The sequence below is a fragment of the Alligator sinensis genome, unplaced genomic scaffold (assembly GCF_000455745.1).
Source record: "Alligator sinensis unplaced genomic scaffold, ASM45574v1 scaffold392_1, whole genome shotgun sequence".
Taxonomy (NCBI): domain Eukaryota; kingdom Metazoa; phylum Chordata; order Crocodylia; family Alligatoridae; genus Alligator; species Alligator sinensis.
In genome coordinates, this window is record NW_005841898.1 from 4,288,314 (window position 1) to 4,303,168 (window position 14,855).

The following is a 14,855-nucleotide window of genomic DNA, read 5'->3' on the forward strand; positions in this document are numbered from 1 at the left end:
CTCTCAACATGGCGAAGACTAAAGGGCTTTATCAGCCTGCCCTGGGACATGAATGTGACACTCTGTCCCAAATTACCATTGAGGAAAAGACCTGGGAGATTGTCAAGCACTTTCCTACCTCTGTAGACACCTCTCTCTCAGAATGCAAACACCAATGAGGAGATCCAGAACAGGATCTGGTGCACAAGTGTCTTCTTTGGGAAATTGCTTCAGCATGTCTTTATTCATCACAATCTCCAGAAAGACAGCAAGATCTAAGTTTACAATGCAGTCATCATCCCCACTGTTCTCTATGGATATGAAAAGTGTGTGTCATCAGCATCTCAAAAGCCTAGAAAGGTATCACCAACAATGCCTGTGGAAAATCCTCCATATTAAATAGGAAGATTGTTGCACAAATGTCAGCATCCTTGCTGAAGTGAATATTTCCAGCACTGAGTCAGTGATCCTCAAGCACCTACTTCACTGCACCGGACATTGTGTACAGATGCCCAAAACAAGTACTTTACTCCCAGCTTAATAATAGCCTGAGATGTCATGTTATCCAAAGGAAACACTACAAGGACACATTGAAGGCATACCTCAAAAGAATGGATGCTAACATCAAGAGCTGAGAGGAGCTGGTTGCTGACTGACTCCAATGGCGCCACAACCTCACACTACTGGTAGCCTGTTTCAAGGTAAAGCGTCTTGCTCTCAAAGCAGAGAAAAGAGAGCAGAGGAAGGAAAAGGGGAGAAATCCTAGCCTACAATCTATTCTCTCCCACTGAAGGACCTGCAACTTCTGCAGATGGGTCTGTGGCTCAATGATTGGACACTTAAATCACTTCAAGACCCATTAATGAGTCGTGGTAGAGATCATCCTTGAATCAAGGGACTGCTGTCGGTGCTGATTACTGTATTGGACATTTGAAGGAAATCTGCACTAAATATCACTCAGACTCACAGGGCGCGTCCAGACGAGCACATATGTGCCTCTTGCCCCGTCTCAAACCCCTTTGAGGCGAGGCAAGAGGAACATGCAGGAACGAAAAAATGTTCCCCACGCTGCAACGTTGCAGCGTGGCGAGAAAATTAGACCCCTGGATATCCAGGGATCTAAAAAAACTGCTCTGCAGAAGAGCGGAGCAAGGCATGGTCCCAGACCATGCCAGGGAGTCAGGAGTCAGTCCTCCAAAAGAAACACTCTGGGGTCAGCCAGGGCATCTCTTTTGTTCTCCTGCTGCCTCCGGCCCCCAGTGCTGTCCAAGGTAAGTGTGTGTGTGGGGTGCGGGGGGGGTGGGGGAGGTCATGGGTGTGGGTGGGTGAGGGATAGCAGGGGCATATAGGGGGCTCACTAGTCCAGCTTTGCACCAAAGCAGGTCTTAGGGCTCCAGGAGGCACACACAGGACGTGTGCCTCCCTGAGCCGTGTGACCGACTCCGGTGCAAAACAAGACTAGCGAGCCACATGGGGCTGGACCGGGTCCCACCATGCACCACACCCCTGCAGGCACAGCGGGGCAGAAGCAGGATCCGGTGTGGCGTGCAGGGACCGCGTGCTGCGCCCAGCCAGATCCTGCTGGCCCTGGGGCCCCTCTGCCGCCTGGCCGGGCAGGGCCCTTGGTGGCAGGACCCAGCGCGGCATGCGGGAACCATGTGCCATGCCCAGACGGGTCCTGCTGGCCTTGGGGCTGCTCCTGCTGCCTAGCCAGGCTGGCCGGCCAGCAGGAGCAGCCCCAGGGCTGGCAGGACCCATCTGGGTGTGGTGCACAGTCTTCGCATGCTGCGCTGGGTCCTGCTGCCATGAGCCCGGCCTGGTCAGGTGACTGAGGGGCCCCAAAGGTGACAGAACTCAGCTGGGCTCAGCACGCAGTCCCCACGTGCCGCGCCAGGTCCTGCCACCAAGGGCCTGGCCCGGCCTAGTGGCAGACAGTCCTCAAGAGTGGCAGGACATGGCTGGGCCTGGCACGTGGTCCCCATGTGCTGTGCCGGGTCCTGCTGCCATGGCTCAAAGCGCCCCACTCCCACTGCTGCTGCTAAAGGTAAGTTACGGGCCCTGGGCAGGGGGGCTGTGGCCCTCCACGGAGCCTGGGACCCTGGGCAGGTAGAGCTATGGCCCTCCAGCATGCCTGGGACCCTGGGCAGGGGGGTTGTGGCCCTCCAAGGGGAGCTGAGACCCTTGGAGTGGGGGCTGTGGCCCTCCAGGGTGCCTGGGACTCTGGGCAGGGGGGCTGGGGCCCTGTGGGGGATAGGGACTGTGGCCCTCCAGAGGGGAGCTGGGGCCCTGGTGGGGGGGGCAGGGCATTCCATGTGCTGTGTGGGGGAGGCTGCACCCTGTGGGGGCCAGGGGACCCACCCCTCCTGAGTATCCACAGACACCCATCTGCCTTCCCCCACACGCCTTCCCACCCACTTCCTGCAAACACTACATCCTGCCATCACACACCCATCATGTGCGAGGAAAAGCAAAAGTACACATCAACACATATAGGTATTTAGAATTTATTTTATCATGACGATAGAGACACTGGTAGGCTTCCACATTGCTTTAACATTGTAAATATACCAATAAAGCATTGCCCAACAGATCGTGCACTCTTGCTCTCGCTCTCTTTCTCTCTCTCTCTAGATATATATGTGTGTGTGTAGAGTGGTCTTTTATTTTAACTGTGGAAAAACATGGATTTGGGGGTATTTTTAAAAATGGATTTGGGATGCTGCTGCAGCAGTTCAGCTGGCACAAGGGGTAGTGTCCCCAGGTACCAAGTGGCTGGGCCCCAGAAGCTCCTGAGAGCGAGTAGACCTCAGCTGCTTGCCAGGGTAGCTTTTTGTATGGATGAGGCCAGGACAGGGAAGCTTTTTATACTGCTGGGGACAGCTGGCCCCGGGCTCTAGGTCCCCCTGGCTGCAGATCCGGGAGGAACCAGGCAGGGTTATTTTGCCCCAAGTGGCACAATTTGCTCCACACCGAAGTGCATGTCTGAGCACGTGCACTGAGGCAAAAAGCCCCGGCTCAAATTTGCACTGCTTCTATTTGAGCTGCTGCAAGCACACATGCTTGCATGTGTGGACACACCCATTGAGTCTATGAAGAACCCATTTTTCATTAATCCAGGTCCTAATCTATGCTTCTTCTGTACAAGCTCAGAGTCATCTTGTCACCAGGCTACCTTCTGATTTGTCTTTTTATTGTGGGAAAATGGAACAGATTTTCAATTTGATTTGAACTTTGGAGAAGGTATGAGATGGATATTCTTAAAAACTTCAGCTTGCTTCTCCAAAGGCTATTCCCATTATTGGACCAAAATCTCATATGTGCCAAAGTTGTGTTCTGTATACTTCTGTCCTTGGGTCTTGGGAGCAGTGTTAGCCCATGGAGAAACTTAAAGCAGTCTCAAGGATGCTCAGATGACCAGTTCCAGTGGCTTTCAAGAGACCATTCTAGCAATTTGAGCATTTTAGCACCAGAAATTGTCAGAGTACTGCAACCTTGTAGCCACTATCCCTCTCTCTTTGCATATCTTTATTATGAGCTTAAGAAGCAGGTTGGTAAAGCAAAATCAGCTACACTGACCACATGCCATGTGGGTTACGTGTGTCAGGAAAATTTTAATTTGGCCAGTCAGACTCACTTGTACCCACATTATGATACAAGTCAGCCTTATCAGAATACACCCATTATTTTAGCTATAACCTATGGAATCTAGTCCCTGGCAAAAAACAATCTTCCATGAAGATTTTCTCCTGGCTCTGTCTTCAAAATGTTATTGACTAAGAGCATGTAATGCTGAATGAACTCCTTTATGCAGATTTTCAACTACAGTATCACAAACCTGACTATAGAAACAGGGATTTTTAGCGCTATGTTATCAGTGTTTATAGCTTGATATTTGTCTTGTTTTTTAAAGTGAAAGTTCTATTGTGATATGGTTTGTGAAACTCTGAGATATTTGGAAATTACCTGCTCTTTACTATGCAGAAATTTCAATGTGTCAAAGAAAGTTATTCATTCATAACAGTTAAAGATGGGAAAAGACCTATTAGGTTATCAAGTTAATCTATTAGGACAGGAAATACTCTCCAGACAAATGCCACATCAATTCTTATACTGAATCTGAGTCAAAAGACGAAGGAGAAGTATGAACAGTTATAAATCGCCACTACAGAAAACTTCATGCTTTCTGAAACGGAGTTAACTGAGCATCCTTTACAGTTCCAGATTGAAGTGTGGAAAACTCTGATATCCACCAGAAAGGATACAGCCTCAGAAGGGAGATAACTTGTACTTTGTCATTTACAAATGTTGGTGTTGTCTGGAAAGCTATGGGACTATATTTAGAATCTGAAAAGCATTCTTACTAGGATTATAACAGTTTTAAGGAAAGTAGCATTTAGACTCTAAATTCCATAGTGTTTCCTCGTGCATTATCATGCTTTAAATGTTCATATATTGATGCAGATGTTACTATTAGAAAGAAAAAGCCATAAACAGAAAGTTTGAAGATCTGTGACTTACTGTTCTCTTCCCTGGATAAATGATGGATTTGTCGTCTTTTGTCTGTTAAAAGCAAATGTAGGCAAACACTCATTAGAAAATTTTACTTAAAAAGTAACAATCCAATCCAATAAATTTGTAGATCCCAAACAGGTTTTTTGGGCTTTTCTTATGCTTATGGCTCTTAAACTTTTCATAGGTTTCTCCAAAGTTCTTTTCTTCTCCAACTACAGTGTCAAACCCTTCTGTTCTTTGCTACAAGAATTGACCTATCATCCTTATTCCAATTTAGCTGTGTATCACAGGAATTAAAGCTCATCTACAGGAGAGATGATTCTGTAACAAGACCAGAGAGGAATAATAGGCTACTACCTGTTATTGGCTTTCCACTCTGTTTTTCTTCATATAGTAAAAGATAGGAGTGGAAGAATGTAAACCAAATATAACAAATAGATATGGATAATATTATTCTAACAGAGTATGGGAGTCCCCTGTGGTTCAGTGGTAGAATCTTTGTCTAGTATGCAGGAGACTTGGGTTTGATTCCCAGACACTTACACAACTACAGCCATGGAAGCACCAAACATCTGGACTCAGTCTGGTCTTTGGTTTCTGTCTCAGTTGCCATAAAGCAGGATGGAAGGTCTGGGCAGCCTCCACTCCTCCAAAAAATTCCTGTTCAGGAAGATCTGGGTGGCTCTCATGATCACCATGATCCAGGAGGATTGATGGTTGTCACCAACAGAGTGCAGGCAACCCTCACCATTTGCAGGGCATAGGTTCTCGTATCCCCTGTAAATGGCAAAATCTGCAAATAAGGCACTGCGTTCGTGAATGCCGTCTGCATTCATGAACTCAGTGCCCCTGGCATCTGGGAGGGCATGGGGGCAAGCACAGAGCTCCCGAGGAGCTCCTTTAAGTGTATTTAAGAAGTGGGTTTGGCATTCGTGAATATTTGAAACCGCAAGTGCTGAACCTGCAAATAGTGAGGGTTTCCTGTGTGGCATATAGCATAATTGTATTCATATAATCTGGATCATGTATAAAGCTATGTGATGAGGAAAATAAAAGCAAACACAAATGAAGCAATCTGTCTCTTTCAGATTAGAGATCATCTGGGTTCTGAAAGGTCACTTAAGTGCAAAGTAGAAGAGAGAAAATGTGTTTAAAAAAGTAAAAATGTACCTTTTTTCCCATGAAACTTTGTAAATGTTTTTTTCCTCCAAAAAATCAAGATTGCAGATAGGAAAATAACTGCTATTACACACGTTGGGACGATAAATAAGATTGGAGGTTTTTGTCCAACATTTTCCGAACTGACTAGACCTATTAAAAAAATAAGCAAATATAGTTTATAAAATAATCCAGTCTGATTCTCATTTGTATTAAGGTCTCTTTGTACCATGCTGGCAAAGCATAAGATCACTACACTGAGTCAGTGTAAATTTTTATGTACACTTTTAAGGCCATTTTCCCCTGCCATATTGTTGTAATGGGACATTATAGTAAATAACTGTTGGTCCGTACTATGCATGGCAATTTAGCAAGTGCCATTATAAATCAGCAGTATGTATACTGAAGATTAGTTAGATACAATTCCAGGCAATAGAGTGCCAAGCGTATTGGAGGTATATATTGAGGAATACCATTGTACTGGCAACCGGGCAAACAGGAGCTATCCTAGAATTTAGAAGAGAAATGACAAAAGTGTCTATAGTGAACTGAGTTCAGAAACATTAATAAAATGGCAGATTTCCAAAGGCAAATATAATGTCTGTCTTATTTTCCTTTTAAAAAATGCCACACTGCTTTCTAGGAAATAATATCAGTAATTGTAGTAATGCATTATATTAGGCCGCATCACAATTTCCTACAGTCAATCATGCATTACATATATAAAAAATATATCTATAAAAGCATGCAATCTGTTTTTAGAATCAATCAGTCACACACTCACACAGGCACCCTTTTGGGGAAGCCCCCATGTACAAATTCAAAGAGATTCAAAGAGAGATACAAACCTAATGTGGAAACAGAAGCCAAAGTTGCTTCATTCAATTCTTTATTCCAGAACATGCAGCTATAGTTTTCTCCTGTTTCTGGCTTGACTGTTGCAATACTGGTGACATTGTATAGTCCATCTGTGGTCAGTGTGTAGGTAGTATTTGCAGACACACTCTGATTCTTTTCATTATGCCAGAACACTTCAGCCGGGGGAAATCCTTCCGACCGGCAAGTTAAAACCAATTTCTCTTCATCCGGTTTATTTTTTCCTTGGATGTGTATTTTCTTGTAGGAAGCTGCATAAGAAAAAGTTGAGTTACTGTGAAAAATTTTACTCACTGTTAAAAATAGTAAAGTTACTGCTAAAAATATTTTTTACTATTTCTCCCTTCCTCCCTCTCTTTTTACAATATATGTATATCAGATGCCCTTTGACTTTGAAATGATGGAAGTGACTGTTCAATCCTTTTCAGGCCTACAATAACTCCTTTTTCTTCAGTTAACTCCTTGAAGATCAATAGTAAATAGTGAGTTTGGAATCCATGGATCCACAGCAGGGGTTTTCAACCTTTTGGGGTCAGTGTACCCTTGGCCCCAAGATGCAGGGGGAGGGGGCGGGTAGCACGCAACTGAATGCATAGTGGCAGCAGCTGCCACGTGCAAGCTTCTCCTGCCCCCCACATCTAGCTGGGCAGGCAGAGACTGCATGGCAGCATGGGATACTACGTGGCAGTGCTCCATCCGTGCCTGCCCATGTGTACACCCTAGGGCCTTCTCAAGTACCCCCAGGGGTACGCATATTCCCAGTTGACAACCCCTGATCTACAGAATACTAAAGCCTAGCACAATGGGGCACCATCAGGGTCTCTGGGCACTACTGTCATAAATGAAATCATAGTAGTGATATAATAAAAATAATTTGGGCCATCTGGGAGAAAAATGGACATTTAGAATGTGTGAGTGATGTCAGGTAAGAGACAGCTGTGGCATTATCATCATATTGGAATGAAACAGAGTCAGTCCTTGCAAGCCCAAGCCAAAGGACCACTAGCATCTCCCTGATTGCACAAGAAAGGTTTCTCCCTTGCAAGCTCATTGCCATGGCATGATTAGTAACAAGGGCCTTGGTGCAAGCTCTGCCCTTAGTTAAATTGGTGCAAATTATTGCTTAACAACTTATATATGTTATTATTATATATTAGGCTGCTAGAAACACATAAGACAACAAGGGCCTGCTCCAACAGGGACAATCACTTATGGAATGCCCAGCTATTTGGATGGTTAATAGATGGCTGCTCCAAGTAGTACTGAGATCAAAGCAGGCTTCAGAAGCCAAGGAAAGGTGGCAAAACGGTCACCTTTACTCTCTCTCTCTCTCAACCAGCTACCTCAAGTGATGTCCTGGTGTATCCATGGGTTAAGCCAAAGAATTTTGTAGCAAAAGGAGAAGTTTAATGCTGATTTTAGCATGTAAAAAACAAACTTTTAATTAACCCGCTACCCATGTGCGAGAGTCTGGTCACTAACCTTTTACTTTCAAAATAACGTATTTGTAATCAGCTCCTTGGTAGTCAATGAGACAGCGGTAAGACCCTGCATCCATGAGCTTGACATCTATGATTTGAAGCACAGAGCGTCCCAATTTCAACTGATCATGTAACAATGTTGCTCTTCCCTGGTAGCGGCTGTGTTGGGATTGAAGGATTTCCTCTCCTTTGTGAAGGGTGTAGACCTCTTTGGATTCCTGTTCTTTTTGCTCTTTTTGCTCCCAAACAACACTTAAGAGTTTTAGATTTAACTCTCCATTCACTGGAAACCTGCATTCCATGGTGATGTTGCTTCCATATTCTACAGTGTATAGTTCCTGGGGAACTTCAACTACGAATAAAGCTAAGGGAAAAAAATCATGATACCCGGTAGGCACACATTATAACTTTCCCTCTAATTTTGCCTCTAAGACAAAAGGTGGCAAGTCATCAAACATTCACAACTATTGAGTAGTCTTTGACTTTGCAGCCCTTTTGCTTTGTTTTGGTACTACCAGTAACAGTTTTTACCGTACAGGTAGCATAAAAATAAAATTTATCTTTATTTCATACTGATTTCAGAGTCCAAAAAAACAGAGGAAGAACAAAGAACAAGCTGAGGCTCTCTACAGAAATATTTTTTTCAGAAATAACTCATGATTGTTTTTGGATGGACCATTATATAAGGAAGACCCATCTGGAATGACAAATATACAGATTTGGAACTTATACAAGTTACAAATTACAAGTGTAACTGTTAGGTCTGGATGTTCCACGACAAGGAACAACTATTTGTGGCGATTCTAAACCTTTAAGTCAATGGTTCTCAACCTTTTTAGATTCAAGGCACCCCTCAGCAGATGCCAGTTCTTAGCTTTCATTTGTTTCTTGACTGTGGAAAAATATTAGAGCAATTGTTTTGCTGCAAAGTAATCAGAAAGATCACAGTAGGTCAGACTTATGGATTCTTATTTGAAATCCCTGTGTTTATCTTGTGAATCATATGGTTGTTTTCACATCTAACAGTGCTAATATTGTGCAGCACCGTATTGCACCCTTAAAAAGATCTCAAAGCACTCCAGGGTTTCACAGAACCCTGATTGAGAATCACTGGTTTAACCAGTGTAAATCAAGTGTAACTTTTGGGATATTACATAAATGCAAATTTTTTTGCCCATTGTAAGTACATCTGCCCAAAGGAATGTATGAACAAGGAGGACCACACAGTAGAGTCATGACTTATCACTGCAGTTTTGATTCTATCACATATACTCATGGGGAGTAGCACTTCACTCTTGTGAATGAGCTCAATGAATCCTGCCAATGCACTTATTTCAGCATAAGGTTCAAGGTCACTTATGCACTTAAGGCAAAATGATCTACTCAGTTAGCCACCTCTAGTACACTGAGTGACATTAGAGCCATACAGGCTGCATCTACATGAAACGCTGACTGCCGTGACTACTGTGCAGTAGTGTCGCATGGCAGGAAGTGTGACACAACACTACTGCACAGTTGTCACAAGCTACTGGGTAGTCAGCATCATGCACAGTAACTCTGGTTACTGTGCAATCATTTAGTACTTGTATAAATAAGTACTAAATGACTGCATAGTAACAACTGCACAGTAAGCATCTCATGTAGACGTGGCCACAGTCATTGAAACACTTATTCCTGCACATAGTTTATTCCGTAAAATTTTGAGCTACAAAGTCATTTCCACTTTAACATTCAATATGTTTTATTTTTATTTTAATGTTAGCTATGTTGGTAGGTGTCATTCAGAAGTGCTTGAAAATAGTTTTAGTGATAAGCAAAACTGAAATGCAGATAATTATTTACATGCCCTTACATTTTGAATATAAATTAGGCATACCAGTAAGAAAAGTTTAATTTTTCTTTAGTAGAGTGGTTGCTTTTTCAGTTGTATGCAACTTCCTTTTCTATCTATATTATTTATGAGATAATATCTACACAGAAGACGGTGTTTCAGATGCACTTGGTGGTGAAAGTGAAATACAAAAAGAAAGAAGGAATATGCATGTGCTATCAGTTCCATTTGCATCTTAAGAACAAGCAACGTGAAGGTTTGATCCTGAGCAGCATTTCACACATCTTTTCAGTTAAATTCTCTTGTCTGCTAAGCCCGTTTTGTACTATTTATGTAGTACAAAGTGATCTTAAAATGTCCAGAGACAGTCAGTGAAGAATTCCCCTTACATAGGGGAAGTCTTCATCCACAGAAAGCTGACAAAAGCAATTTTACTACCTCCTATGCTAGTTGCCTTCTCAAGACAATGGAAAGGACAGACTATGCAAAGGTAAAGATATGGGTGAGGATGGTAGTGTAGGAGAATTGGGAGAGCGGAGCTTCATTATGCCTGGTTTTGGGTTGTTTCTGTCCTGATCCACCCATGAAAGTTTGTGGGTAGTGGTCAAAGCTAGGACAGACTGTTCATCAAGACTCCCTGGCTGAAGAGCTGGGATCTGCAATCAATTTCTTAGAGCCCTAATTCTTGAGCTGGGCCATAATGAAGAATCAGGCCTCTCTCTTTTCTAAGAAGCCTTTAGTGAAATCAAAGGGGCATAGGGATAAGTGACAGAACCCCAGAAATTCAGTCTCCTCAAAGCCTGTCACACCCTCTTCCCTCTAACATTCTGCTAGTCTCTTTCTAGTTGAAAGGCTAACTTCTCCATTCCAGGCCTGCTGCACAGGGTGCAGGAAGGAGCGGGTCAGTAAATCGACCTCTTTTTTATCACCTCCCTTTTTGCCTTGGCCCTGAAGCTGCCCTATTTACACTGGCTGCAATAACAAGAATTAAACTAGGGGAAGTGGCAGCAGCCATGAGTAGCCAGGGTGACATGCTGGTTTGGCCAGGCTCCCACCCAGAGCCAGCTCTAAAGAAGGAAGACGGTTCAGCTATTGGTTCACAAGTTTGTGACTAAACAGTTCAGTTCCCTGATGCCATAAAGTGACCTTCTGAGTGACCTTAGGTGCATCTCTTCATCTCTCAGTACCTCAGTTCCCCATCTTAAAAACAGGGATAGCTGTACTTTCCTACCTTCTCGGGGTGTGGTGAAGATAGATAGATAGACAGACAGATAGATGTGTGTGTGTGTGCGCGCACATGTGATTGCAAAATGCTCACATAGTATGGTGACAGAAGGCCACATACTTACATAAGAGATCTGTCTGAAAAAGGCAGTTCAGCTGGCTTTATACCATCTGAATAAAGCTCTGAATACTTGATATATTCCCTAGAGGACCAAACTACTGTTATCAAGGGAGAGAGAACTAAGCTAGAAGGTATCTCTTCCCTAACCTTTCTTTGTCTTGCATCCCTAATGGTGTCTTCTAATACATTTATGCAGCACTGGCATATGGGGCCTTTGGACCTTGATCCTGATTGGGGCCTTTGAGTGCTACATCAAGACAAATATTTAATAATTATGAACAGTTTAACAATAGGACTGGACTAGATGTAGCTGCAGCAAAGAGCATCCAGCTGCAGTCCCTTGAGGCCTTTGTTGTTATTTGCTGGTTAGTTTCACTTTTTATCTAATTAAAGTCATATATTGTAGTTGCACTGAATTTCTGTTCCATGGAAAATTCTGAAAAATATTCAATTCAGTTTCAAGCTGAAATGTAGGGTTCTTTTAGTCTTAACAGAGAAAGCACAATATGAAAAAAAAATAACTGGTTAGAAAGGTTCAATATGAAACAGAGCCTGAAGACCTAAGCTAGAAGACTGGGAATGAACTAGAAAGCTGAAGGCCTCTGAGCAGCCAGAAGCCTAAAAGTACTAAAAACACTGACTCTAGTTGTGGCTTGGCTTCCAGCTCTGCAGCAATATGTACAGCAGACCCAGAGCCACAGCCCGTGCAAATATTGGGGTCTCCAGAAATCTGCCTAGTGAATTGTCAGGGAATGAGATGGATTTGTGGAGGAACCCTGCCTATGTATCTGAGTGAGTTAGTTCCTATTGTGCCGTCTTACCCTGCCTTCTGCCTGACTTCAAACTAACACTAATTTCCTCTCTGTGTCACTAGAAGTTTGTAAAATCCAACACGTGTTCACAAAGTATTTCAAAATTCAGGGGCAGGCAATTATGGCTGCTTACTGAGTTTTGGCAAGGCATCGAGGGCTGCATGACAGGCAGCCAGAGGCAGATAAATACTAACTTTCTAAATTTTTTAGGGGCCCCGCAGGCCAGATAGAATGGCCTGGTGGGCCGCATCCAGCCCGTGGGCTGCATTTTGCTCACCCCTGAATTAGATGAATCAGCAGTTCTGAACAAAAATGTCTGTTTGTTGGCTTGTTCCCCTGACAAATTTCTGATAATTTAAGAATGATGATTTAAGAATTCACCTGCCATGTTGATGGAAGATAGGTCAATAAGAAGAGGTGTAAAAAGCAAAGTGAAGCGTGAAGGAATAGGTTAATAAAATGGCTGTTTATGGGATCTGAAGAAGGGTGCATTGTGCCCCCAAACTTTTCTAAGATCTCTCCCAATTATGCAGTTAGTTCATTAAAAAATATTACCAAAAAGCCCATATTTCTTGCATGTGGAAAAATCAACAGGTTCCATTTGGAGGAAATTACCCAAGATTTTTAAAATCCCTAGTAACTATACATGTCTTGATTTCTGGATGCACAACATGAGAAATCTCATTTTCAGGGAGTGCTGAGCACTCATCCTCTGAAAATTGGGCCTCTGTGAAGTACCTACAGTAGGCCTCCATAAAGTATCTACACTACACAACCAAGGCTTCCCCAAATTACTAGTCATTTTTGAAAATATTGGCTGAAGACTCTGAAATGCCTATTGCAGGCTGTAGCAGAATTCTTACGCCTTGTACTGATGACAGTTGAAAAAAAGGATGTCTTACCTGTCATGAGGTGGAGCTGTGCCTTCAGAGTCAGGATTGCCAGGATTCGGAACATTTTCTCAGAAAAATCTAAAACACAACAATGTCAACAATTTAAACTCTCACCAGTGCCTCACTGTGCCAAAGGTACTGCAGCATAATCATTAACTTAACAGGCATGGTTCATAATCAGTAAAAAGTCACCAAAAATAAATAGGATTTACATTGAAACTGATCCCAGGGATGTTCCACTGATAACCATCCACAAGCGCATATGGCATGTCATGGAACGCTGGACTTTGGCACTGAAGGGAAACCACTATTACAATATTGACTTTGTGGTTTTAAAAACATTTTTTGGGTTTCCAAAGAAGTTAGGCTTTACTTACACCAGGCATTTCTTCTGGTAACTACAATAACTTCATGTCGGAATGGTATCCCTGAACAGAATTAATTACTGAAGGGTAAATTCTTATACATGGATATGCAAACATTTCAGTTAACTCCCTCAGCTGAAGCTGTCTAGCTTCCTCTGAGTTTTGGTAAAGGAACAGCCATGGCTTCAATTCCTCTTTAGACCACCCACTCTCTTTGTGGAGGTTTATATGTGAGCTCTCTGAACTGAGCAATTGTACATGTCCTAAACTGATAAAGGATACAGGAGGCATGCTAGCAAGGTCCATCAATTCATCTTGCAAACTTCAGGGACAACTAGTCCTTAGCCTGATTAGAAAAGATTTGCCTGCAGTGAAGGGACTTTCAGGAGTGGGAAGCTTTTTCCTCTCTGTTGCACTCCATGACACATCATGCACCAGAAAGTACCTTGTTGTATTGACAGTAAATAGAAGCATCTGAAAGAGCTTAGTTCAGTTTGATTGTGAACAGCTTTTCATGACATTGGCTTCTTGAGAACCGTCAATTCTTTGTACTTTTCATTCAAATATGTAAACAAACCAACAAAAAAGATCAGTAAAATGAAAGTTTATAATAACCAAGACTGCCAGAGCTAATGAGATGGGAAAATAAAGAGGGAATTCTTTTTTAATAAAAATAACCACACACACAGAAGAACAACCCAAAAACATGAATACAACAGAACCAGGTGCAAACATAAGGAAATATAAAATACAAGGAACATTTATAAACTCCAACAGAAAAATAATTATAGGGGAAGGTATTAGATTTTTAGTTCCTCATTGTTTTGGTACTAATATAAGATACTATGGGTCAGATTTTCAAAGGTCTGTCTCTTTGATTTTGTTTCAAGTTGTGTATTTTCAGTGCCTCAGAAATACAGGCTCAAACTTTCTCATGGTAGTCATCTAAAACTAATGGATTATTTCTAGAAATTTAGGCCATAAATTCCATTTGCCCACCTTTAAAACAGATAAAATACTTGCCTCTGTCAGAAGGATTGTTTGGGACTAAACTACTTAAGGTTTGTGGCACTCTACAGGTGCCTACAGATGTTTAGGCAGCCTGGTGGAGAGGCACTCTAACTTTTAGAGCTTTTTGTAAAGTGCCATGAGTCAGAGCACCACTGAACCAAACAGGCATTCATGTGTTGGGTGCAGGGAGGGGTGGGGAGGGGGAGCACGAGCCTGCCTGCACCAGTCCTGGACAGCAGGTGAGGGCACTCCAGCAGCCTCCCCATCCCTGCCTCCCCTCCCCAGCTCTGGCCACAACAAAGCCAAGCCTGCAGCTGTCTGCTGACCCTGTTAAGAGGCTCAGGTGGGGGGTGGGAGAAGGGAAGCCCCCCACCTCACAGGCCCCTCACAGCTACCCTGGCTGGGATACTGTGGGGAGCTAACCGAGTAAATGGATCAATAAGGATGTGTTGGTTTATAAGCACGTCCTAACCCTTTCTTTGCTTTTTGGCTCTGGAGGTATATCTATAATCAGTAAAGACAGAACTTGAAAATACCATATTTTCTTGTATACAACATACACCTTTCTCTGAAAAAGAAAAAAACTCCTTGA

At 43.1% G+C, this 14,855-nt stretch overlaps 1 protein-coding gene across 1 annotated transcript in view; it reads right to left on the reverse strand.

The window, feature by feature from the left end:
• PDCD1LG2 (programmed cell death 1 ligand 2) overlaps positions 1–12,969 on the reverse strand; it is a 17,105-nt gene extending 4,136 nt beyond the window's left edge. The window contains exons 1-5 of the mRNA XM_014517272.2: positions 12,897–12,969; positions 8,008–8,370; positions 6,498–6,776; positions 5,662–5,802; positions 4,498–4,539 (exon numbers count right to left, since the gene is read on the reverse strand). Of these exons, the coding sequence (XP_014372758.1) occupies positions 4,498–4,539; positions 5,662–5,802; positions 6,498–6,776; positions 8,008–8,370; positions 12,897–12,951 (880 nt within the window). The 5' untranslated portion in view covers positions 12,952–12,969. The remainder of the gene's footprint in view (positions 1–4,497; positions 4,540–5,661; positions 5,803–6,497; positions 6,777–8,007; positions 8,371–12,896) is intronic.
• Positions 12,970–14,855: the final 1,886 nt, after the last annotated feature.